Raw genomic sequence first — 23,045 nt, forward strand, 5'->3', positions numbered from 1 at the left:
AGTCCCAGAGACGGGGTGCCATGGAGCCACTGTACGGGGACAGAAACCTGCGCCAGACACAGCAGCACCTCCGAGGGCTGGACCCCGCTCCTCTGGCCTCATCCCTCAGTCCTCAAGGCAAAGGGCCTCCTTCACTTGGGGACTAGGAAGAACCCAGGTCTGGCTTTGTCACAGCTGCAGTGGAGAATCCCTCGCAGCTCCCCAGCCCTCCGCACGAGCCCCCATCCCGTGACCCGAGTCAGGGGCCCAGGCACGGTGTGGGTGACCTTTCCCTCAGCTCCAATGTCTCCTCTCCGGGGCATCCAGGGCCCTATCCGCCCAGCCCAGTGGCTACCCCTGCAGGCCCTACTGGCCACAGACCCCAAGGAGGCTCTGCCCACCTCACCCCCACTTCACATCCTGTCACTGATTTGCAGGCCTGAGCCCTGGCCACTCACTTGCTCCCTCTGGACTCTCCCCTCCCTGTTAAATGGGGAGTTAAGTGGCTTGCCAGGTTTTCACAGCAAGAATTTGGCCAAGCAGACTGGCTCTGGGCACTGGAAGTGAATGAGGGAGACTCTAGACCAAAGCCCTTGACCAGAAGCCGGGAGCCAGGTCCAGGATCTGGAGGGACTAAAACGCCCCGGACCCCACCCCTACTCCACCCAAACCCCTCCGCCTCAAGCCTGGATCTGCACCCACAGCTCTACCGCACGCATCTTGAGAGCAGCGGCTGGAAGGGTTCTGCTCACCATGGGGCCACAGTAAGGGCTTGGCCAGCATACAGTAGGAACTCAAGAATTTGTTTAATGAGCAAAACCACCTACGTATTTTCTACAAAGGCCAGGCCCTCTCCTGCCTTTGCTCATGCTGTTCCTCCTCCACTGGCCCGCAGCCTCTCTGATCACCCCAAGGAAGACGGGCTTCCAGAACTCAGCACAGTAGGATCCTGGCTCCTGTGGGCCCACGGTACCCTGGGCAGCTGGACATACGGTTTACGAAGTCCATCCTCCTTGCAGCTGGAGAAAGGACAGTGGGCGAGCCCGTCCTCAGCCCTGCGTCAGCAACTGCTCCTCTCCTCTGGGGCCTCGGTGGGCAATGAACTCTGCCCCCCCACCCCCTTCAGAGTTTCAGGGCAAAACAAAGGGATTAAGGAAGAACCAAAGGCAAGCCCTCTCTTACGACAGCATCAGACAACTGTTTCAAAATATATTAGATTTGGTTTTTATTGTAGAGCACACATATCAGGGCAAAGTGCTGCACACACAACTACAAATCATTTTTGGGAAAAAAGCTGTAAAAAAAAAAATAATAATAAAACTGCAACTGCTTTAGTTATGCAGTCCCGACTTGAGGAATCCACACTGGCAAAGGAGTTCTGGCCCCGGAGAGGGGCTTCCTGATGGTGGCTGCCCCCAGCTTTCTGCAGCCTCTTCTGTAAGACTAGCCCCCTAGGGTGGTAGTAGCCTGGGGACTGGGAGGGCCTCTGCTCTCAGCAGGCCTGGGTCTTGGCTCTGGCTGGCAAAAGGACATTCCTAATGAACCCAGATCAGCAAAACCTTGCAGCCTTCAAGGATCTGAGCGGGTGGAAACTGCCAAAGACTTCACTTATTTCTTCCCTTTCATTATTATTTTTTAAAGGACCCTTCCTTCCCCAGCTCTCATGCCCCTGAGGCGGAGGAGGCACCAACCCAGTCTGCAGGCCTGAGCTCTGGCCTTGGATGCATGCTGCAGGCGGAGAGAGGGGGCGGGCAGCTTCCTATGGGGATTGACATAGGGAGAAGGCCCAAGGAGGGCCGATGGAGAAGAAAGGAAAGGGAAAGGAAAAAGCCAGGAGACCAAAGGGAAAAATGAAAACTCAGAACAAAAGAAAACAAAAACCCTACCACACACCACAACAATTTTCCATAGCCCAAACGCTAGACTCAGAAGGACACCAGTCCCTCCAGCTAGAAACAATTCCTAAAACTGCCCCAACACGGCAAGTCTAACTGTTCCACACAATCACACGTGTATGCTTAAAAGGAGCAACCCAGCAAAGAGGCGGGCCCCTGGCAAGAGGTCAGGACCACTGCAGCCGGCCCCTGGGCAGCCCAGGGACCCGTGGGCAGAGCAGGCCAGAGGGCATGCAGGAAGCCCGGGGTCTCAGCCAACTGAACAGCTCTGGGGCAACAGGGGCTAGCACTATCTAGGCCTCTGCCCGGTCATCCCTAACAACTGCTGCAGGAGGAGGGGGTATCTGCGTGAGCTGCTGGGGCCTGGAGAGCAGGTGAGGGGTGGGAGGGCAGCAGGCCCCCTGCAGAGCCGGCAAGACCTCAACCCATCAGACGACAGTGGGGGGAGGGGGAGGAGATTGAACTTCATTTACAACACTAAGAAGATTTACATTGAAAGCAAAACAAGAATTTTTCTAAACCAAAACATTTTGTTGCTTTTAAATAAACCCAGCCTGACACAGCCCCACGTGAGGACAGCTGCCCCCCACGCCTCCACTGGCCACTCCAGCGTGAGCTTCTGTGCCTACAGATGCCAACAGCCTTTCCATCCAGGAGGAAAACCAAGAACATGAGAACCAGGTCCTGGCCAATTCTGTTCTTCAGCCTTAACAGGCAACAAACCACGGGAAAAAAATATAAGAATCAAAAAAAGAAAAGAAAAGGAAAAAAAAAACCCTCAGAACGAAACAAAAGGAGGGGCAGCTAGTGAGGATCAAGCCGAGTCCCAGAGGCTCAGGCCTCAGTGCCGCCGCATCTTCACCTTGCGGGCGGGGCTGCCCGCTGCCTCCGGGCAGTCCTCCGCGGGCTCGTAGGACTTGCGCCAGTAGTTCTCCGAGCTGAAGCTGCCCCTCCGCCGGTGTGTGGGCAGCAGCACCGAGCGCCGGTTCTCCTCCTTGTCCATCTCCAGGATCCGAGGCCTGTGAGGGAGGGGGTGGGGGAGGCGTTACCCAGGGACTGGCCCAGGGTCCCAGCCCATGCGGCACCCCTGGCCCAGGCGGCCCCTCCCACACACCTTCCCCAGCCTCCCAGTCTCAGCTCCAACAGCTCCCTCAGAGACCCTTCTGAAGCGGGCGCCTGCTCTGCGACCTTCCGAGTCCTGCACTTCCGTCCTAACGTCCCATGGGACCCACCGGAGCGTGTGTCAGGGAGCAGAACCAGGGAAGGCATGGGAAGGTAGACAGCATTCCCACAGGAGGATAGCCAGGGCTCAGTCGAGAATGCCATCAACCCCAGGGACCCAGACAGAAGGCACTGGAAAGGTGGACAACGGCCGGCTCCTAACCACCCACGCCAGGCTTCCCACGCATCTCGCCCTGCAGCCGGGCCGCGGCGCTGCTTTGCTGGCCCGTGCCGGGGGACAGCAGCTGAGTACCTGTGGGCAGCGTCAGGGTCCGCCTTGCGGTGGGACCGCTTGGGCTTCAGAGCAGGGTCCCTGTTGTTTCCCGACAGACGATCTGGGGCATAGCTGGGTGGTAACACGGAGCTGCTCAGGGACTTTGTTTCCAACCGGGGTGCATCTAATCTCGTCCTGCAAAGGAAATGCACATGGGGTCACCAGCTGGCCTCTGGGGAGGGTGTGGCCCCATCAGACCAATTCTTTCTCTGGCCGGGCTAGGTGAAGGCCAGCAGTCTTGCTCTGCGCTTCAGTCTCCTCATGATTCAACTAGGAATTGGTCCAGCTGACTTGCAAAGACCGTCCTTCCCAAGTTCAGGCTTAGGAGTCGGGGACGGGAACGCTTCTGTTTGGAGACTTCCAATGACCTGCTGCCCCAGGGGAAGGATCCCAGGGCTCTCTCAGCTGGATGAGGCAGCCCCACCTCACCCTCCTCTGGCCCAGAGATTCTCAAGGGACAGCTACTGCGTCTGCCAGAGGACTGAGGGCCCCACTGGTGGGCACCAACACACTCCAACAGACACATCCACCCCTGCCTGAAACACCAGACAAGAAGGTTCCCCTGGTCCAGGCCTGTGGAAGGACTGGAGGAGAACAGAGTAAGAGCTTCCCTACCCTTACACGGGGACACCGAGGCTGTGGTAGAGCCAGGAGGAGGGCCCAGACCCAATCCCACATTCACGCTTGGCTCTGGTCCCACCACAGCCACCTGGCAGCTTCTGCTGGTTCCGGGACACTGACCAAGCCAAGGCCAGAGGGCTTCTGAAGGAAAAGCCCCCACCTAGCACTGGAACACACCGCTCAGTCGAAGAAAAGCGTGCAAGTATGGAGGGGGAAGAAGGGATGGAGAAACTGGGTGGGGGTAGCCCAGGGCGGCGATCCGAGTCCTTTAGGAAGTCGGGCCAGGAGGAAGCTGGCCTGGGAAGCCTCAGAGAAGCCCCGAGGCCTCTTGTGTGATACAGAGGCCGGCAAGTCAGGCCGCTGGCAGCAGGGGGCAAGAGAGAGGCCTGGGGCGGGGAGTGATGGGGGCACAGCTGGCAGAAGGCCCCGGAGGCATCTTTCCCATGGGCTGCTGGCCACAAAGGAACAACTGGCTTCTGAGGAAGAAGGTGCTGTGGCACCTCACAGGACATCCTCACAAGAACGCTGGGGAAAGAGAGCAGAAGCGGAACCCAAGAGCTGCCTTGGGTTCTTGGGAACGCTGCGTCCGGTCCTCGTAACAGAAGAGAAGATTAGGTCAGTTAGGAGGGAAGCCACGTGTGCCGGGAAGTCCTGGGAGAAAAGTCTAGTCCAGGTGAGACTCCAGGCCTCTTAGACGGGGAAGCCAGAGGGGCCCAGCTGCACTTACTGGCCCACCAGTCTCAGCCTCCACCTCCACTCTGGGGACCCCGGGCTACAGGAGACAGGACCTAGGAGCAAGAGGAAGACCCAGCCCTGAGGCTGCCACTCAGAGTATGGGCTAGTCACCATCCCTTTCGGGGCCTGTCTCCCCATCTGAGCAAAGGCCTCTTTCAGTTCTGAGGGTCTAGAGACCAAAGACAAGTAGCCTCCTTCAAGGCTAGGATCCTTTCGAGGGGCACTGGGAAGAGAGGTGGTGCTGGGCACACCCAGACCTGAGGGTGGAAACCAGAATCACCAAAGCCCCGAGACCTCTCGTCGACCAGGCCAGGCCTCAGATCCCTGCACTGAGAGCTCACACCAAATCTGACATGAGCCAGAAAGCTCGACTCAGAGGACTCCAGGGTCCGAAGCCTCGGGAAGGAAAGCACCCCTCCAGCGCTGCCGAGCCAAGCTGACCCGAAGACCCCGCGGGTGCCGGGAGCACACACCCAGGGCAGAAAAGCCTGTGTGGGCAGGACCCGCGGCCCAAGACCGTGAAGTGGTTTCCTCGGGTGAGTGAGGACGGCCAGAGAAGAGCAGCGCCACCAAGAGGAGAGCCTGGCCCACACACCTCCGGGGCTGGAAGGCACATCCTGCCACGCAGGCACGGCTGGCACACACTGAGCCCTGGTGGGGCCCGCCCTTCCTGAGCTGCTTGCGACTAGGGCGGCCGGCCCGGGCAGCCAGGGGCAGTGGTGGGGGCCCCTCGCTGTGGGTCCGGGACTGCTGGGGAGGCTGGGGAGACAGGTGGGACCAGCTGAGAGTGGACAGAAGCCAGGCACACGGACAGGCTCTGCGTCCCTCCAGCTGCCTGAGAGAAAGAGACGGAAGGCGCAGCTTCCCGCACAACAGCTCTGCTACTGTCAGGGCCAGCCCTCAGGGAAGGGGTGATCAGAAGCGGCCCCACCAGAAACTCAGCCTCCCGCACCCACTTTGGGGGCAGTAGGAGCTCTGGGGCCCAAAATGGCTCCCGACACATTCCCTGGGGCTGTTACAAGTACATCTCAGAACGGTTGGAGAAGCTCTACTTTCGAAAAGCCACCAAGCTGCAAGAAGCAGGGCTAGAGCCAGATGCGCAGCCCAGAGCCCCCCAGCAGTGTGCCTTCAGAGCACACCCCTCTTAAAGGGCAGCCAGCTCCCAGGGAGCAGGCCAGGGTTCAGCAGACAGAGCCACAGGTCTGGAGGCAGGAAGCCCAGTTCTAGCAGTAAGGTCTGGGCCTGCGCCTCCTCGGGTGGTAACAGGAACCAAGACCTTCCTTACAGATCTGAGCCAACAACCGGGGGTCACGGCAAGGACAGCCCCCAGGACAAAGCACGGACTGGGCCTAGGTACCGGGAAGCCGGAACCAAGGGAGGATGGCCAAGCATTAAGGTGACATTAACACGTGACCGGAGAGGAAGGGAGGAGACTGACTGTCTAGGTGCTGCCCTCACGTTCCTTTATCAATCACGGACTCCTGCGGAGAAGCTGCTGGGGCGGGGCGGGGGGTGGGGGAGGGGGAGGGGAGAGTGCGAAATCGGAGGCGCAGCCACTGGCCTCAGCCACACAGCTGCTACCCCAGGATGCCCCTGAAGCCCAGGCAGCCCCTCTTCACCGTGGCAGGGCAGAGAGCTGTCCCGGCAGAAGCAGACCGCCGTTTCTGGGAGACGGGGAACCAGTCTGCACTTCAGGCCCTGCTGCCAACCACCCACAACTGCTGGTTCCGCCCTCCCCAAGCACCCTTGTGCTACAAAGCCTGGCTTTCCCAACGGAGCGAGCAGGCAGGGCGCGGTGAGGCAGGCCTGTCGGAGTACTCCTCGCCTACGAGTGCCCTGGGCCCCAAGGCCTACGCTCCTGCCCCTCTAAGTATCAGACTCTCGCACAGCCCAGACCCACACCCGTCCCTCCTGCAATAGTACCGCCTCCCAGCTCCCACCAACACCACACGCTTCTCTCCAACTCCTGCCCTGCTCTCCCCGCATGGTAGTGCTGACACAGGTGCAGCAGCCTGCTATGGTCAGAGGAGCCTGAAGGACAGGTGAGTGTATCACCCAAAGAAAGGGCACCCCAAGCACGTACATGGTCCTGGGCTCCCAGCAGACCTCCCCCGACCCAGGCCAACAAAACTCCCAGTCCCCGAGGGGAGCCTCTCCAAATCGCCCAGCCTGCTTACCACCACGCCATCCATGCCACATGCGCGTAACCCAGGGCTCCGCAGACGCCAGCCAGACCACAAGGCCACGACCAGGGTGCCCAGGGATCCCCCAGTTCAAGCCCTGGTAAGGGCTCACTGTCCTCCAGGACACCAGGAGACCTGACACCAAGCCTGCTTTCCCGCACCAGGGCTGCTGACCACCATGGCTCTGGGCTCCCCTTTCCTCACGCTGCACCTGACCGAGCACAGCCGTCCTTATCCCTCCGCCTGCCCCATCGAGGTCGGAGAGGGCAACGGTGAGGAAGGGCCGAGGGGAAGCACACACAGCAGTCTCGAGTTTAACCATCTCCAGCATCGCAATGGCCCCAATTTTCAGGTAAGAACACAGGGCTCAGGTAACCAACTTGTATTCAGCGAAGAAGGGACAGAGCCAGGCCAGGAGCCCAAGCCAGTCACATCCCTGGCGGCCTCACCGCCTCCTTATTCCTCAGGCAGGTTGTGGATACACCCAATCCCTGGACTCCCGGGGAACAAAGGTGGGTAGTCCTTGGTACCGGGACAAAAATCATGGAGACAAAAGCAGTGGCAGGCAGGTGTCCCGGTGGGGGCCATATCTCAGGCCTGGCCGGGATCAGGGAAACCAAGAGCTGAGGGACAAAGCCCAGAGCACACCCTCTGCTCATCCACACACACAGCCTTGCATTCGGCTGCTCTGCTTTCCGGGAGCGCCTCCCTCTGACCCCAGGGACCCCTGGGCCAAATGACCCCGTAGGCCGTTTAGCTCAGCCTCCCACAGGCAGTCTCTCCTAAACAAGCCCCCACCTGCTGCTCCCAGGCCTCGGTGCTCCCCAGGGCCCTCCAGACCCCCCGCACAGCAGCGAGCCCTCTGACGAGCTCCGACTGGGTCCCCCCCCCCCCCGCCATCTCCACTGTGTTCCCCACTCGGAGCCTCTGTGAGGAACGGCGCCTCTGCCTGACCCGTCCTTGCCCCTGAGCCTCTTCGAAGCCTGCCTGAGGCCCACACACCACCCCTGACTACCTTCAGGCGGCACCTCTCCAGAAAGCCTTCCCTGACCAGCCCCTGGTGAGGCGCTAAACCTTTACCTTCCCCCAAAGGTAAAGCGAATGAGGAGAGACCACACTCACCACTTTCCCAGCACCAGCACAGAGCCTAGCACACACCAGCTTTGGTTAACATTTGGCAAATGACTCTCCAGCTGCTTTTCCAAACTTCAGCCCACTGTGAGGCAAGCTCCACTTGACCAGCAGCGAAGAAACAGGCTATTTACACCGCCTTGAGCCGTTTCCTCTGGTTAATCATGCAGGAACACAAGTCTCGAAGGCCAACCCGATGAAGGCCTGTGGGCCTCCTGAACACCAAGAGACTGGGTGCCCTGGCCACCAACCAGAAGGCCCTGAGGGCCACAAGCCATCGCCTGATGCTGAAGTTTGGATCCAGTGCCTCCTTCCCCTCACTGCCCCTCCATTACAGAGACCCTCTATACTTCCCGCCTTCAAGCTCACCAATTCTGCCTGGCCAGCAGTTTCCAGCTCAGGAGCCAGAGCTACCAAGCCTGTCCCAACAACCCCCCGAAGCTGGAGGTCATCTTTTTGTTTGTTTTCGCTGGGCCCCAGTGGACACGCTCCGTGCTCCTAGGACAATGCTCGCTCTGCTTGTGCTGTCTGAGCGTGCAAAGTGCCCACCTATCACAGACCCGGCCCCAAGGGAGCGCTGAGTCGCCTACATGCCCGCCTCGGGCGCCCTGTGCACAAGAGATGCTTCATGTTCCCAAGTCGGGAATCCCTGCTCAGAGATCACGCCAAACTGGCTAGAGAAGCCGAGGCAGCTCACTGCCTGCTTGAACCCCTGTCCAAACAGAACTCACACCCTCCACTCTCAGGGTTGACGTGTGGGAAGCACTCTACCCGGCACCCGGCACCTAGTAGCTGGGTGCTTGGCAGAGGGCAGCTCACAAGGCCCTTAGAAGGTAGCACGTCAGGGAACTGTGGGAAAAACCAAATACTCCCCCACCCCAATGACTGCCACACCTCGAATGTTGGCCAGCCTCCTGGTTCTCTAACCAGTCATTTAAAACTTTAACCACACTTCCAAAAAAGTAGGTCCAGCTTCCCTGCCAGGGGAACCAATGATTGACAAAGATGCATGTTGGGCAGCTTGCTCTGGGTGGGCTGGGAAACAGCGACGTTCCAGGAAGTTGGGCGTATTCAAGAGCTGACCAACCTGCAGCTGCAGCCTCACCCCACACCCTGGAGGGTAGCCCCCTACCGCTTAAAATACTCTCAGCCCCCAGCTCTCTACTGGCACAGCAGAGGCAAGAAAGCCCTTCTGTATGTGAGGCTCTGGGTGCTTCAACTCACAGCATCCGCCCTGGGGCAGGGCTCGGGGTGTTCCACTGTGCAAACCACCAAGGGCCACAAGACCCAGCACCAGGAGACCCAGGTTCAAGGCCGCACTCAGCCATTTACTGGCTGTGACCCCAAACAGATGGCACTAAGCTGCAGCCTAGGGACTGCACTCCCGGGGAGGCTCTCAGCAGGTCACTCCCAGCGAGAAACTATGGCGCCACCTCCTACACGAAGACTCAGCATCATCCGCGTGCAAAGGAGCCGTGCTGTGCTGAACCAGAAAGCACTTGACCGCCGCCCACCCGTTTCCCCCCTTGAGGCCCTTAGAAAGACTGCCGCAGTGCTGACCAGCCTGAAGTGGTGACAGAGGCCCCAGGCCCTCCCTCTGCAGCCTGTGCGGTCTTTATCCGAACCTAAGAGAAGGCAGAGCTGGCTCCACCCTATCTGCCTACGAGGAGCAGGGCCGGGCTCAGTGCCCAGGTCCCACCTGTCGGGATGTGGCCTCACCCAAGGACAGAGAGTCAGCCAGGCACCCACCCAGGCCACATCCGTGACCCCTGGGCAGCGCCTGAGCCAGGATGCACCCCTTTTCATCAGGTCACCAGCTTGTCCTTTTGTACCTGGTGCTGCTCACTGACCGGAGCTGTCCTCCTCTGGACCGGCCTCAGCGCTGGGACTCAGATGAACCGGGCTCTCCCGGCCCCCAACAGAACACAGCTTTGGAAACTCACAATGGCAAGTGTACAGGCTGTGACAGCAGGGGGTACGGGGGGTGCTGAGAGAGCTACATGTATATGATGCTTCCTGCGTGTCAAAATGGTTGACCCTTGAGCCTTGAAGGATGGCTAGGTTAACCAACTTTCGGTGCGTATATGTGGGTCATCTGGGGGGTGGGTGTGGGTCAGAAGGGAAAGCATTCCCAACAGAGGCCACACTGCTGCAAGAGTCTGGGACATCAGTGCGTGGGCCACACTAGGAGCCGCAGGTAATTTAACGTAAGTGGGAAGGAGACAACAGGGAGAACATCGAGGGAGGAGGCTGGATGGACAGGCAAAGTCCAACAGAGACCTTGGATTTTACTCTGCAGGCAAGAGAGCTGCCCTTGCCTCTCCTCTGGTCCCCTGGGTGGGCTGCCTACAGCTGGGCACTTCACCAGCTCAGCAGCCTAGGGAAGCTGCGGAGGTGGGGGCACCCATCCACTCCTTTCCAGCCCAGCCCCTGGCTGGCTCCTGGACCCACTCAGGGCAGAAGGTCAAAGAGCCCAGTCACCCCCAACAGCCATTCTCGCTCAGAACGCTACAGGGGCTCAGCTGGCCAAAGAGCTTCCGGGGTGAGCTGGTTAACAGTGCAGAGTCCTGGGGACTTCCCCAGTGGCGCAGTGGTTAAGAATCCGCCTGCCAATGCAGGGGACACGGGTTTGAGCCCTGGTCTGGGAAGATCCCACATGCCGCAGAGCAACTAAGCCAGCGTGCCGCAACAAAGAGTAGCCCCCGCTCGCCGCAACTAGAGAAAGCCCACGCACAGCAACAACGAAGACCCAACGCAGCCATAAACAAATAAACAAACGAAAAACAAAAAACAAAAAAAACCCAACAACAGTGCAGAGTCCTAGCTCCAGCAAGGAGCATCCGGCTCGGGCAGCCAGGTACGGGAGCCACCACTCGAGGAAGGAAACAGCCAGAAGAATGACCCAACACTCCAGCTCCGGCCGCTTCCTCCTGCACCTCCAGTGACGCTTTCCCTGGGATGAGCTATTGTGAGGAGCTGGGAAGGAACACCTAGGAGGCACTGCTCTGGTTCTACTCCCCCCCCACACCTTCATTCCTGCCCCGGGTGGGCCACCTGGTCTCTGGCTGCCGCTGGAGGTACCAGGCACACCTGACAAGAAATGACTGGGGAGGAAAGGCCAGAAGGGAGCAACACATTGGGCTGCCTCACTTCCGGGTCCTGGGTTTTGGACTGTGCTGGGAACCACAGGAAAAGCAAGCGGAAAAGCAGATAAAAACCCTTCTTCTGATGGATTCTGGGAATATTCTTAGGCTAGAGAAGAAACGCTGCCAGGCTGACCACTGTCTGGAGTTCCCCTAGGTGCCCAGTGCTCTGCCCGTGCCACAGGACTGTCCCACAGGTCTGGGTCGTCTCCATTCTACAGATGATAAAACAGACTCAATGTTCTGACTTGGCAAAGTGGCAGGGCCGTGCCAAAGAGACATCACCACCACAATGTACTGGAGCTCTGGACCCAAAGAGCCAAGATGCAGAAGTGATAAACTGAAGTTAAAAAGATGACAAGCCAGAGAGTAAGGATGTACTTAAAAAAAGAAAGAGCTCCCAATGGCCAAAGCTGGGACAAGCTGAGCATAGAATAGACACCACAAGTCCACACTGCTGTCAGGAATGAGTGAACGAAGAAATAAACAAGTGGGGGACAAGACACAAAATCTCCTGTGCAGAAGGATTCCAGGCAATCTGTGTGGCGACTCCGCCCTCAAAGAGGTGGCGCTCACCCCCCACTCCTCACGTGTGGGCCGCTCACAGCGACGTCCCTCCTGGGAGGACGGTGTGCACAGGGGGCAACAGTGACGAACACAGCCTCAGCCGAGCGCTCAGGGTCAGTGTCGACAGTGGAAGGTCCTGCACCCTGGACGTGACGTGAGGAGAACGGCACTGCCCCTCTACGGTCTCCTCCGCAGACCCACAACCCCGGTGTAACCACGAGGCAACACCAGACACACCCCAACTGAGGGGCTTTCCACCACACACCTGGCGGTCAGTGTTACCACGAATAAGGCAAGTCTGAGAAAGTGTCGCAGCTGAGAGGAGCTAAGGTGACACGACAACTGCACGTCCTGTGGGGTCTGGGACAGAAAAGGACGTGAGGAGAAACTAGGGAAATGTGAGCAAAGGATGGACTCCAGTTAACCGTCCCGGATCAGTACTGGTTTCGTGACTGTGATGGACATACCACACTGACGTGAGACGTTACCAGGAGGGGGAACGGAGAGCTCCCTGCTATCTTCACAGCTTTCTGTAAACCTAAACCTGTTCTAAAAAATAAAGTTTACTTAAATTAAACGAAAAACACAAGTAAGGCAAGCTATAGGACATCCTGCTCCAGCCTGGGTCTAGGCACTGTCCTGCTCACTGACGACTCCACGAGCCTGGGCAGTCAGCCGGCCTTCTCAGGACCCCCGCCTCAAGGCAGGACTGTCTTGACCCAGCGTCCACGTGGTCAGTCCATTCACCTCGTGAGCAGAAAAGAAAGAAGCGCTGGAGATGCCAGGATTGGCAGTGTTGGCCAGTGCGCCCCTGACCCCCTGGCCAAAGACGACGGACAGCCACAAGCCACGTGCCTGCTCAACACGCGGCCCACCACCCACCTACGTCCCCTGTCCTCACTCCCTGCTCCTCCCAGAAGAGAAAACCCAGGCGTTTTTAAAGCAAGCTGCTGAGGCACAATCTAAAAATACTCAGTGAGAAGCACACGTGACAAATCAGAACCAAGGAGGAAGGAAAAGGAAGAGGTGGGGGGGGGGACAGGGTCTGGAAGAATGTCCCCCAAATCCTGTCTCAAGACCCAGCCCACAAACACTGGGAGCGTGTGCTTTTGCTCAGCCCTCATGCTGAGGGCTGTTGACAGAGGAGCCCAGACCTCACCTGCAGCCAGGTCTGCAGGAGCCAGACACCAGGACACTTACTTCCTGAGGATGATGACTGCTCTGCGCTCCTTGATGTCCTGAGGCCGGATGCAGTGCGTGATCTCATCCGCAGCGTACCCACTGGAATGAAACACAGAGCACGTGAGCATGGAGAGCGGACGGACAACCGAAGATCCCCGGGGGTACGGAGACAGAAATAGGGGACCGGTCTTAACGGCCACCCTCCGCCCCATTACATGACAGGTTCAACGATCTACGTGGGAGGAAATAACGTGTTAAGTTCCAGGATGCTTTTGCCCAGAAACCACTGAAGGGAAAACCTGGGATGAGGTAAAAGCAGGTCTTAAAGCAGAAGCCGAAGCAGGAATCTCCTTGCACAGGCCAGGAGCCCTTCTTTCAAAGGGTCCCCAAGAGGGCACACCTTTAGTGGCTCTGGAGGCCGATGGAGTGACTCAGGCCAGACCCTGGGGAGAAGATAAGAACCGCATCTCCCCCTCCCCCACCCTTGGGCTGGCAGAGGAGGCCAAGGCAGACACTGACAGCACTGAGTCACCAGAGAGAACTAAGGCTGCAAGGTTCAAAAAGAGAATTTGTCTACTTGGAAAAAATGCTTTCAAAAACCTTCATTTTGGGGGATCCAAAATCTTGAAGACAGCTGTGTTTGGAATATTTTAAAAATTCCCATCACACTCAAGCACCTATTTATTTTCTTCATCAAGTTACATGATTTTGAAAACTGCTCAGACCAATGAATGTGGGTAGATGGCTGTCCTCTTCACAGCTCATGTCTCTCCGATTTGAAACTCTGGAAGCAAACTCAGCTCCCTGAGTACAGGCCCTCACTGGGAGCCTGGCAGCCATGAGGCACTCCTACCCCGAGTTCCCCACTAAGCCCCCCACTGAGCCAAGGCAGCTCCCCAGCCACAGGCCTCCTCCCCCTGCTCAGGGTTCCCTGGCTGCCGCTGGGACCACCGATCTTCCTCTATTCAGCTGCTAATCAGCTCCTTCTCAAGGGTAGCTGTGAAGACGTGGATGGAGCAACGGTCAGAAACACCACAGGCCTGGGAAGGACTGCTCAAAACGGCCACGCTGCCCCCACGCGGGCAAGAACTAGACGTAAGAGCGAACGAAAAATAAAAATCCTAGAGAGAAGCACCTCTGATTCAGAAATCTGATTGGAGGCCATGTGGAGGGCGGAGAAAAGAGCTCTTATTTTAGGGATTTTCCCCTTTGAGCTGCTCCTCGACCAGAGGTTTTCAATTTTCTCTGTAAGTAACAGTCCCGTGAGATAACTACAGACAAATGTCCACAGTCAAATCAATCTGGAAATATTGATGAGTTTAAGAAAGCACTGGTACGTTAAAGGACCTGAGAATTACTACAGCTGACTTTAACTGAGCACTGACCAAGGAACCTTCTCTCAAACAACACCTATTAACATCTGCAGGCGGGAGTTCCCTGGTGGCCTAGTGGTTAGGATTCAGTGCTTTCACTACAGAAGCCTGGGTTCGATCGCTGGTCGGGGAACAATCCCACATGCCGCGCGGCATGGCCAAAATACAAAAAAAAAAAAAATTTAGGGACTTCCTTGGTGGTCCAGTGGTTAAGACTTCGCCTTCCAATGCAGGGGGTGTGGGTTCGATCCCTGGTCAGGGAGCTAAGATCCCACATGCCTCATGGCCAAACAACCAAAACATAAAACAGAAGCAATATTGTAACAAATTCAATAAAGACTTTAAAAAATGGTCCACATTAAAAAAAAAAAAAATCTTTAAGAAAATATCTGGAGGCCCAGAGAGAAATGCCATACAGCGATCGAGGAGTTGAAGAGGCCTGGGTTAGAACCTGAGCTCTGTCACCTTAGCTGAGTCACATGCTGGGCCAAAACCTCAGCTCCTCCAACTGCAGGGACAGCAGGAGATTCTTGGGTGTTCATGTGGTGGTGCTCTCTGCTCTGTCACTTACGACATTCCTTTGCGGTGACTAACGATGAGATTGTTAAAAGGGTCAGTGCCTCCTCTCTTCCAGGCAGAACTACAGTTATATGTCTTCCTGGTTAGCACCCCTGGAGAAGAGCAGTGGGAGGCCCACCTGCAGGGCTACCATGAGAATTCAGTGAGATAATGCAGGGTGCCTGGCACCCCCACTTACTGAGCACCTGACACAAGCCAGGGGTCCTGGACAACCTTCCTCCAGGCTCCCCCTGCAGCAGAGGCCTCCTGGGCCCCCTCCCAGGGCTAGGAGCTCTAGATCTCGTCCTGTGCTCTCTCTTGCCACTCCACATTAGGGGAGCGCAGATCTGGGCTCCAAGACAGTCCCATATTAACACGGGACTTTCCCAAAGAGTGAAGTCCAGTTCCCCAAAGGCAATCCAAGGCATATTTCTAAGGCCTAGACCTGCAGTACCGGTTGCAGGCAACCTTCCTTACTGTTAACGAGTGTTACTAATCTGTTTGACTTGGATATAGGACCTGCCAAGGGCCCTGACTTCCCATCTTCAGCAAGGAACTGCATCCTGTAACACAAAAGCAGCAGATCCAGACGCTGGTCAAATTTTAAGTGCCCCCACCTCCCAAAGTGCTCTAGAACAAAGAGCAAGTCATGCCAGGTTCCTGTCCTCCAGCCCAGGCCTCAGAACTACTGCAGAAGCAAGACCGCACGGGCCCACAGAAAGGACCATGGCACTCACTGACCCCCACCTGAACAGCTCACTGGCACTGGTCTTCTAGAACTTCCTGGCAGCTACGACACAGCCTACTGACCCCGTCCTCAGTATCAAGCTCCGCTGGGAGTGGGAGGCTCCAAGTCCTGATCAGAGGAAGCTCTTCTGTCCAAACTTCAGCAGAAAGTGTCCAACAGAGACCACAGAGGATTATTTACTGCTAAGGAACTTACTTGCTACAAGAGAAACTGTTTGAAAGTGCCAGTCTGCCAGCTTGAAACTTAATATACCCTGGGTCCAGGCCTACCCTTGGCATGAAGAAAAGTTCCAGTGCCTCCTCCTCTTTTGTTCTCACAGGGAAGGGAGAGGGGAAATACCTGAGGCTGGTACTGCCCTGCACTGAGCCCAAGCGCCCCCCCCCACCCCCGCCATGCAGCAGTGACTAGTGTGCCGCAAGCACCCAGAGCAAGAGCCTGGCTGTCACCCACCACAGTATGCCTCAGAGTGACTCCTGAAAAGTCTCCCCTCTCTTGGGAAGCCCTGCTCAACTCCCCAGGCTGGGCTCCCCAACACCACCCACCCCACCCTCTCTGCTACTGCAGTTCGGCCTTGTGGCAATTGTCTTCCCTACAAGACAAAGCTCTGCAAAGGCCTTACTCATCTCTGCATACAGCAGACGCTAGATGACGTGTGTGTCGAGGTCAACGTTCCTACTGCTGAGAAGACTCAGTTTCTACATCTACAAAACAGAGACTGCAGCAAGTCCTTCCTCAGAGGATCAGGTGCAGGTCAAATCAGGAGTCTGGAAGACTCTTTATAAGGGACTGTGCAGGACTACACACTTCTCCTCTAGCGGAGAGCCTTGGAGACGGAATTATTAAGGCACAGTTCCAAGGTGGCCGCCATTCCCCATCTACTCTGTGCCCTGCCCAGGGCAGACAGAGCCAGAGATGGAGGGACTGGCCGAGATCACCAGGACTGCCTGGCGACACCTCCCTCCAGTGGGGACTACCTGCTCTGGCAGCCCCCATGAGCCTGCCTCACCCCCGAGAGGCCTACAGGACCTCACTTGGGATTTGGGGGGCAGCAGGCCAGCCACCTGGGCACAGGGGCAGAACTGGGAGCTCAGACTCAAGTTATAACCACACCTGAACCTCCTAGAAGACACATGGCCTAACACAATGAAGCATTCCTGGGGCTTTCTGAACCCAGAAGGAAAAAGGCCAACCTGCTCCAAGTCCCAATTCTGTACACATCAAGGTATAAATAGGAAGCAGCTGAGCACAGAGGCAGCTTGTTTCCAGACACTTCACCAAAACCTCAAGCCTTTGGTCATGTGAAAGAGAATCTTCGCTAACAACTCTAGGACTTCAATAGCCCCATTTTGCAGAGGCAAACTAAGGCCCAGAGAGATTAAGTAACTTGCCCAAAGTCAAACAGCTAAGGTGGTGGCACTGGAACTCTAATCAAACTCTCGGTTTCAGTGTCTATGCTACGCTGGTTTTTGTTTTTTGATGGGAGTGGCGGTGGGGAGAGGTAGGTAACGAGGGGTAGGAAGAAGAGCCCATCTGTGTTTCCCAGTGACAAGGTCCAATCTGCCGTGGGGGCCTCACTGACCTCAGCAAAGGATACAGGTACTCCCACCACCTCCCGGGAAAAAGTCCGCAAAGATGAGCCCCTGCCTCCAGAGTTAGCATTACATCCCAGTAGCGGCAGCCCACCAACGGCCCAGCCAAAATGGCCAGCCAGCCCTGAGACTTTTATGGCCTATTTATTTTCTGCTTTCTCTGACCTTCATGACTAAGACCGTCACTAGCCTGCGAGCTTCCTTTCCTTTGCTGCTCTCTGCCTTCTTCTCACGCCTGGCAGAACCAAGGCCAGCCAACACCCCGTAGCCCAGAGCTCCTCCTGAGAATAAACGGCCCTGACTTCATCCTGAAGTTCCTCCCCCTCTCATGGAATCAGAAGATTCCACACAAGAGATGTGGCCCAGACCTATCTGCCCTACATTCCCAACTATTTTAAGCCAGAAAGCTAAACTTTGCTTTCAACCAGCTGAACACGATCAGTCCTCTGCCCAGAACTGAAGGGGTGCCCGCTCCCCCCAATATCAACTGCTATCTGGAAGTCACAGGCTGCGCTCACCACTGCGTGTCTCAGGGCTGGGCGATACAGTCATTTCCAGACAGGTGGCTAAGGCCTGGGTCTTTGGGCATGTGGCCACCGCAACCACAGACCACTCAGCAGTGATTAAAAATAGCAGCAAGTAAGCAATTAGCCTTGAGGTAATTATTCCAATTAATCCATCTGAAATCTGTTTTAATCTGCCATTTACCGTACAAGGAACAGGAAAAGGAATACTGGATAAACTGATATAAGAAAAGATAAAAAAATATTTATTTCTCTAGAGAACAACATTAAGACAGGACCCACTCAGGCCCAGCATGGAAAGGTTACAAAAAAACAACTGCCAGCTGGGTTTGGAAAGAAGTTTGAAGCACTTCCAGAAGGGTCTGTTCTGGAATTGCTCTAAATGCCCACGTCTGGACACTGCTGAGTCAATGTTTGCCACACACTAAAATCCACGCTGACAACTATTAAATATAAAACTGTATTCCTGCCATATTGCCTTGGACGGTTACAGACACCACTGCCATCAACAACACAAGTCTGAGTCAGATGAGAATTACTGGAACCCCTCCCCATCTGTAGAGAACCACTGTCTTCATCAGCCCCTTCCATCGGCAGCTTTACAGCTCCTCACCTCTGGGCTGGGATACTTACCAGGAAATGAAAGCAAGCATCCCCTCCTCCCCGCTCAGGAAAGAGACCAAGCAGGACCTGCACAGAGGCAGCACTAACAGGCAGGTGTTCACCCACCTGCACAGCAAGTAAGCTCAGAGAGCTAAGTGAGCAGGTGCTGGAGAATTTAAGTTAGCGGGGGTGTCCGGAACCTGAGCGCAGTAGCTCTCCCCTGGGGACGGTTCACCCCCGGGAGACACGTGGCAGTGTCTAGAGACACTTCTGGTCGTCACTGAAGGTGCTTCTGGCATAGAGGACAGAAGCCAGGGGCCCGGCTAAACGTTCCACAAGGCACGGGACGGCCCCCACAACGACTGCCCACACGTCGACAGGACTGCAGCGGAGCAGCTCCGCGCTACAGCTTCAGCGAGGCACGCCACACCAGAACCTCCACCTCAGGTCCAGGCTGGCTCTGAGGACTGGCAATGAGCTCCAGCTGCCTCTAGTGGGCACCTACCCCTCACCTCGCCCCTCGTGCGCTCCCCTCCGCCCGCGCCTCTGCTCGGCGGCTCACTCCCAGTCACCTCCTAGTCCCCCTTCAAGTTCCCGAAAACTTCCAGACTCCACAGCGGAGTAATACGTCCCCCCAGTGTACTCCCGCGGTTACCTTCCAGGCCGTAACTAACTGTCTGTGGCCTCCCCCGGGCTGTGAACTCTGTGAAGGGAAGAGCCGTGTTTAAGGCCCCAGCAAATCCCCAGCCCCTTCCCCGACAAGAGAGCAGGGGAGCACAAAACGGCTGTGTGTGAAAGCACCACGTAAGGGTGTAAGGGTCGACCCTGTGCCAGGCCCTCTGCTACACACCCAATCACCACCTTTCGCTCTAACAGGCTGTGGAAGTTGCCATCACCCTACTTACAGATGGAAAAGCCGGATCAGAGAACGGCCCACAAGGCCCCAAAGCAATGAGAGGAGAGCTGGGTGCGAAGCCCGGGGCAGCACTTTTCAGGACGTGGCTGAGCCGCCCACACTGACCCCTCAGCCACGTCAGAACCCAGGAGGAAGGGCTGGGAAAGCCTCGGGACTTCACTCTTCTAAGGCGAAGATGACGAGAGCTCTCCTGGTGATGCAATCCCGCTGATCACTAACAGACCTGCGCTTTAAGAACCTGAAACCTCTCCTCCATACAGGGTGTGCGTGTGTGGGAGGGAGGGGACTCTCCAAGTCACAACTGCCTCCTGTGGCCCGCCCTTTACACACCGGACCACCGCCAGACCTCCTGCTGACAACCCTGAGGACCTGTGATGATGGGGAAACCAGTACCCCGTTAAGAGAGCAAATGGCCCTCGCGTGAGAGACCCTCTTAAGCACGGAGAGCCCTTCGATGACGTCAGACACCGAACTGCCTTACACGGCAGGCCACCTGGGAGTCTGCCCTGGAAATCCCGTCTTAAAGGGCTCTGCCAAGACACCCACCTGGAGCAGCACGGAGATCTGAGGAGAAGCTGAGAGCCCACACGACAAGGGGGTACCTGAGAGGTAAGTGGCCCTCTAGCTTTCGACGCATAAGGAGGCCGAAGTACTGCTCCTGCTGCCACTGACTTGGCAGGCTTGCCCCTCAGGAGGCGTGACGGGTACCACACGGCTCTGCTGCCGTTCCCAGATACGGAAGCAGCCTCAGCAGTCCCCCCAGATGAGACACAACGCTTGCCTCAGGGCGCTGAGAGGGCTCCGGGGACCCTGCTTCTCCCCTCGACCGGGGCCCACGGCACCGACCGAGATTCAGAGGTTAAGCTGCTCGCAACAAAACCGCAGTGCCTCCTGACCCCGTACTAGAATTCGGTGGGCAACCAAGCTGCTCGGAACAGCTGCGGTCTAGCTCTCCTAAGAGGTTTTGGGGATTACTGAAGTACATCGTTCGATTTACTTGTTTCAGGGCCGGAAGCAGGGAGCTTCCAAATAAATTTTCTACTTCACATAAACAGCAAAGGTGTTGCAGCAGGCAATCTTCTCTGAGGGCCAGGGCCCTGAGCTAACTCTCAGCAGGTTCTGGGACTGAAAACAGGCCAAGAGCCTAAGATCTGCTGAACAGCTACAAAGCCGAACACCAGGTAAAGAAACAAGCTTTGTTTTGTTTCATATGGTCCTGATGACAGGTAATGCATCTTACAAAGGACCAATGGGCTCTTCTGCAGCCAAGAGGGACTGAATTTTAAGTTTGCTGCCCTCTATTCCCGGTCCAACCCCGATCTGTTCAACTCCAGGGAAGCCACTCCCCCTCCTGGGAATGGCGAACGTGTATCAATTAAACACGCTCAAGGGCCTTCCTCTGTGAAGATCTCCTCTCTTAAAGGAATCCACGAACTTGTTCTCTGTTAAAAAGACCAAGAATGGCAAAGTTGGAAAGACTTTTAGACAGTAATCCCAACTAATTTTTTTAAAAACACAGACTTGGAAACGGAGACCCAAAATAGAAAAATGACTTGCTCAAATCACGAAGATAAAGAGACTCCGAAAACCAGCCTTCTAGAAAGATGCTTTCAGATTAGTTCTGGGTCAAGTCTGCGATCTCGTCAAATCTGCCCTTGGGATAGAAAATTCTAGCTCGGCTCCCTGCTTTCTTACTGCCCGTGTTTTAAACGCAGACCCCTTTCCCCGCCCCGCAAACAGAAGCCGGGGTCACAAGCGGAAAGCGCGGGCTCCTGGGGCCGCTCCCCCCTCCCAGGCGCTTACCTGAGCACAGTCACGCTTCCCCTGCGCACCGGCAGGGAAAGCACGGGCTCCGACACCCGGATAGGCTTGAACTGGAACTTGCAGCCGAAGCAGAGCGCGGAGTCGCTGAAGAAGGACACGGACACGATGGGGCGCTCGAAGATGTGGATGGGGTCCACGTGAGACACGATGCAGCCGCCGGGCTGGTAGTCGTTGATGACGGCGCTGTTGACGAAGCCCTCGGGGATGACGCGGTGCTCCACCAGCTTCTGGATCACCAGCTGGTGCACCCACTCGGGGATCTCGTCCACGTCGCCCGGCGGGTAGAGGCGTTCCTGGCCGGGCCCGCGCTTCTGCAGCTGGGCGCCGTACGTGTAGCCCTCGCCGAAGAAGTACTTGTTGCGCAGCGGGGCCCGGTCCACCGTGTGCTCGTTGTACAGGCCCTTCTCGGCGCGGGACACCACCTCGTCGATGCGGGCCTCGATCTTGGCGCACTCGTCCTGGCTGAACAGGCGCATCTGGCGGATGCCGCTCTTCACCTTGCGCGCCTCCTCCTCCTTCTGCAGCTGCTGCTCCTCGAAGTCGCTGCGCTCGGGGTCCGAGTCCTCCGCGTACTTGCGCTTGGCCCCGGGCGCCGCGTAGGGCTCGGCGGCGGCGGCCGCGGCGGCGGCGGCGGCCACGGCGGCGGCGGCGGCGGCCGCGGCCTCCCGACTGCCCGCCTTGTAGTTGTCTCGGGACGTCATGGACTTGAGCTTCTCCCGCAGGTCCGTGTAGCCGCTGGCGGCCGCCATGGCCCACGCCGCTGCTCTAGGACCCTCCGCGGCGAGCGGGGCGGTCGGGCATGGCTCTGGGGGACGCGCCCGGGCCCCGGGCCGCAGAGGCCCTCAGCGCCAGGCCCGCGAGCGAGGCCGCGCCGCCCGGCAGGGGCGTCGAGGGGCGGCGGGGCGGCCTCAGGGGCGACGGGTCATGCGGCGGCGGCGACGGCGACGAGACTCCCTCCTCCTCCGCCTTCTCCGCGTCCCGGGGGGCAGGGGCGCCGGCAGGGCCTCATGCCGCGCAAGGCGGCCGCGGAGTCTCGGCCCGACTCCTGGCCGGACCCTCAGACGCCCTGCTCGGCCCGCACTTTAAAGCGCTCCTCACGACGTCACGGCCACCCGCCCGACGTCCGCCAGCGCCGCTCCTCAGCGGGCGGCTCCGCGCGCACGCGCAGTACGACCAGCCACGGCGGCTCCGCGTGCAGCGAGCATGCGCGCGCGTGCGGCCGGGTCAGCAGAGGGGCCGGCGCACGCGCAGACGGGGGGCCGTCCACCGCCCCTCCCCCACCCACTATAGGGCTCCGCGAACGCCCCAAACTGCAGCCTGCCTCCTGTCCGCGCCTCCCCCGCGGTCGTAGGGCTCCCTCCACGGGGGTGGGCTCACGCCGTCAACGCTGTCGCCACGCTACGTCACGGCATCGTCCGAACGCCCGAAATCGCCTCAGCCCCCAGCGCGCAATCACCGAGGAACCGCCACAACCCAGCCTGCCCGGTCACCGCCCCCTTGGCGCTTCCAGTTTTGTCACTGGGCCACCGGCCACGCGCCGGGCAGGCCCAGACAGTAGCTTCCGGAAGCCGGTTGGCGCGCATGCCTGTCAATCCGGCGGTCGCCTTGGCTACTGCGTCCTTCCCCTAATTAGCGGCGGGCGGGCCGCGAGGACCCCTGAAGGGTGACCGGGTGGCTAAGGGAGTGCCTGAGTGGAGACCCGACCGCAGGGAAGCGCTCAGCGCGCAAGGATACGCTCAGATTGCGGCGCCGAGAGCCCCGGCCCAGCCCTCGGCCCGACGGCTGCTGCCACAGACACCGCCCCCTCGCCGCCGCCCGGCGTGGACGTTGCCCTAGTCACGTCCCGGCGGCGGCGCGTGCGCGGCCCTCCTGGGCCGGGCGCCCCCGGGACGGCGGGGAGCTGGGGACGGCAGCGCGGGCCGCGGTCCCCGGAGTCACCGCCCTCCCGGGCGCCCAGGCCTTTGTTCAGACCCTCCCGG

At 58.0% G+C, this 23,045-nt stretch overlaps 1 protein-coding gene across 2 annotated transcripts; it reads right to left on the reverse strand.

The window, feature by feature from the left end:
• Positions 1-1,179: 1,179 nt before the first annotated feature.
• On the reverse strand, positions 1,180-22,634 carry ALKBH5 (alkB homolog 5, RNA demethylase). Of its 2 annotated transcripts, XM_082441664.1 has the most exons (4): positions 21,046-22,583; positions 12,950-13,030; positions 3,349-3,504; positions 1,180-2,893 (listed from the first exon to the last, which is right to left on the reverse strand). In XM_082441664.1, exons 1-4 carry the CDS (start codon positions 21,813-21,815, stop codon positions 2,716-2,718), a joined length of 1,185 nt encoding a protein of 394 aa, XP_082297790.1. In that variant the 5' UTR covers positions 21,816-22,583; the 3' UTR covers positions 1,180-2,715. The 2 variants fall into 2 exon arrangements, with proteins under 2 accessions (XP_082297790.1, XP_082297791.1); XM_082441665.1 differs by lacking the exon at positions 12,950-13,030 and having other exon boundaries at positions 21,046-22,634.
• Between the last annotated feature and the right edge of the window lie 411 nt (positions 22,635-23,045).

This window comes from Balaenoptera physalus (assembly GCF_965194825.1).
Source record: "Balaenoptera physalus genome assembly, chromosome: 20".
Lineage (NCBI taxonomy): Eukaryota > Metazoa > Chordata > Mammalia > Artiodactyla > Balaenopteridae > Balaenoptera > Balaenoptera physalus.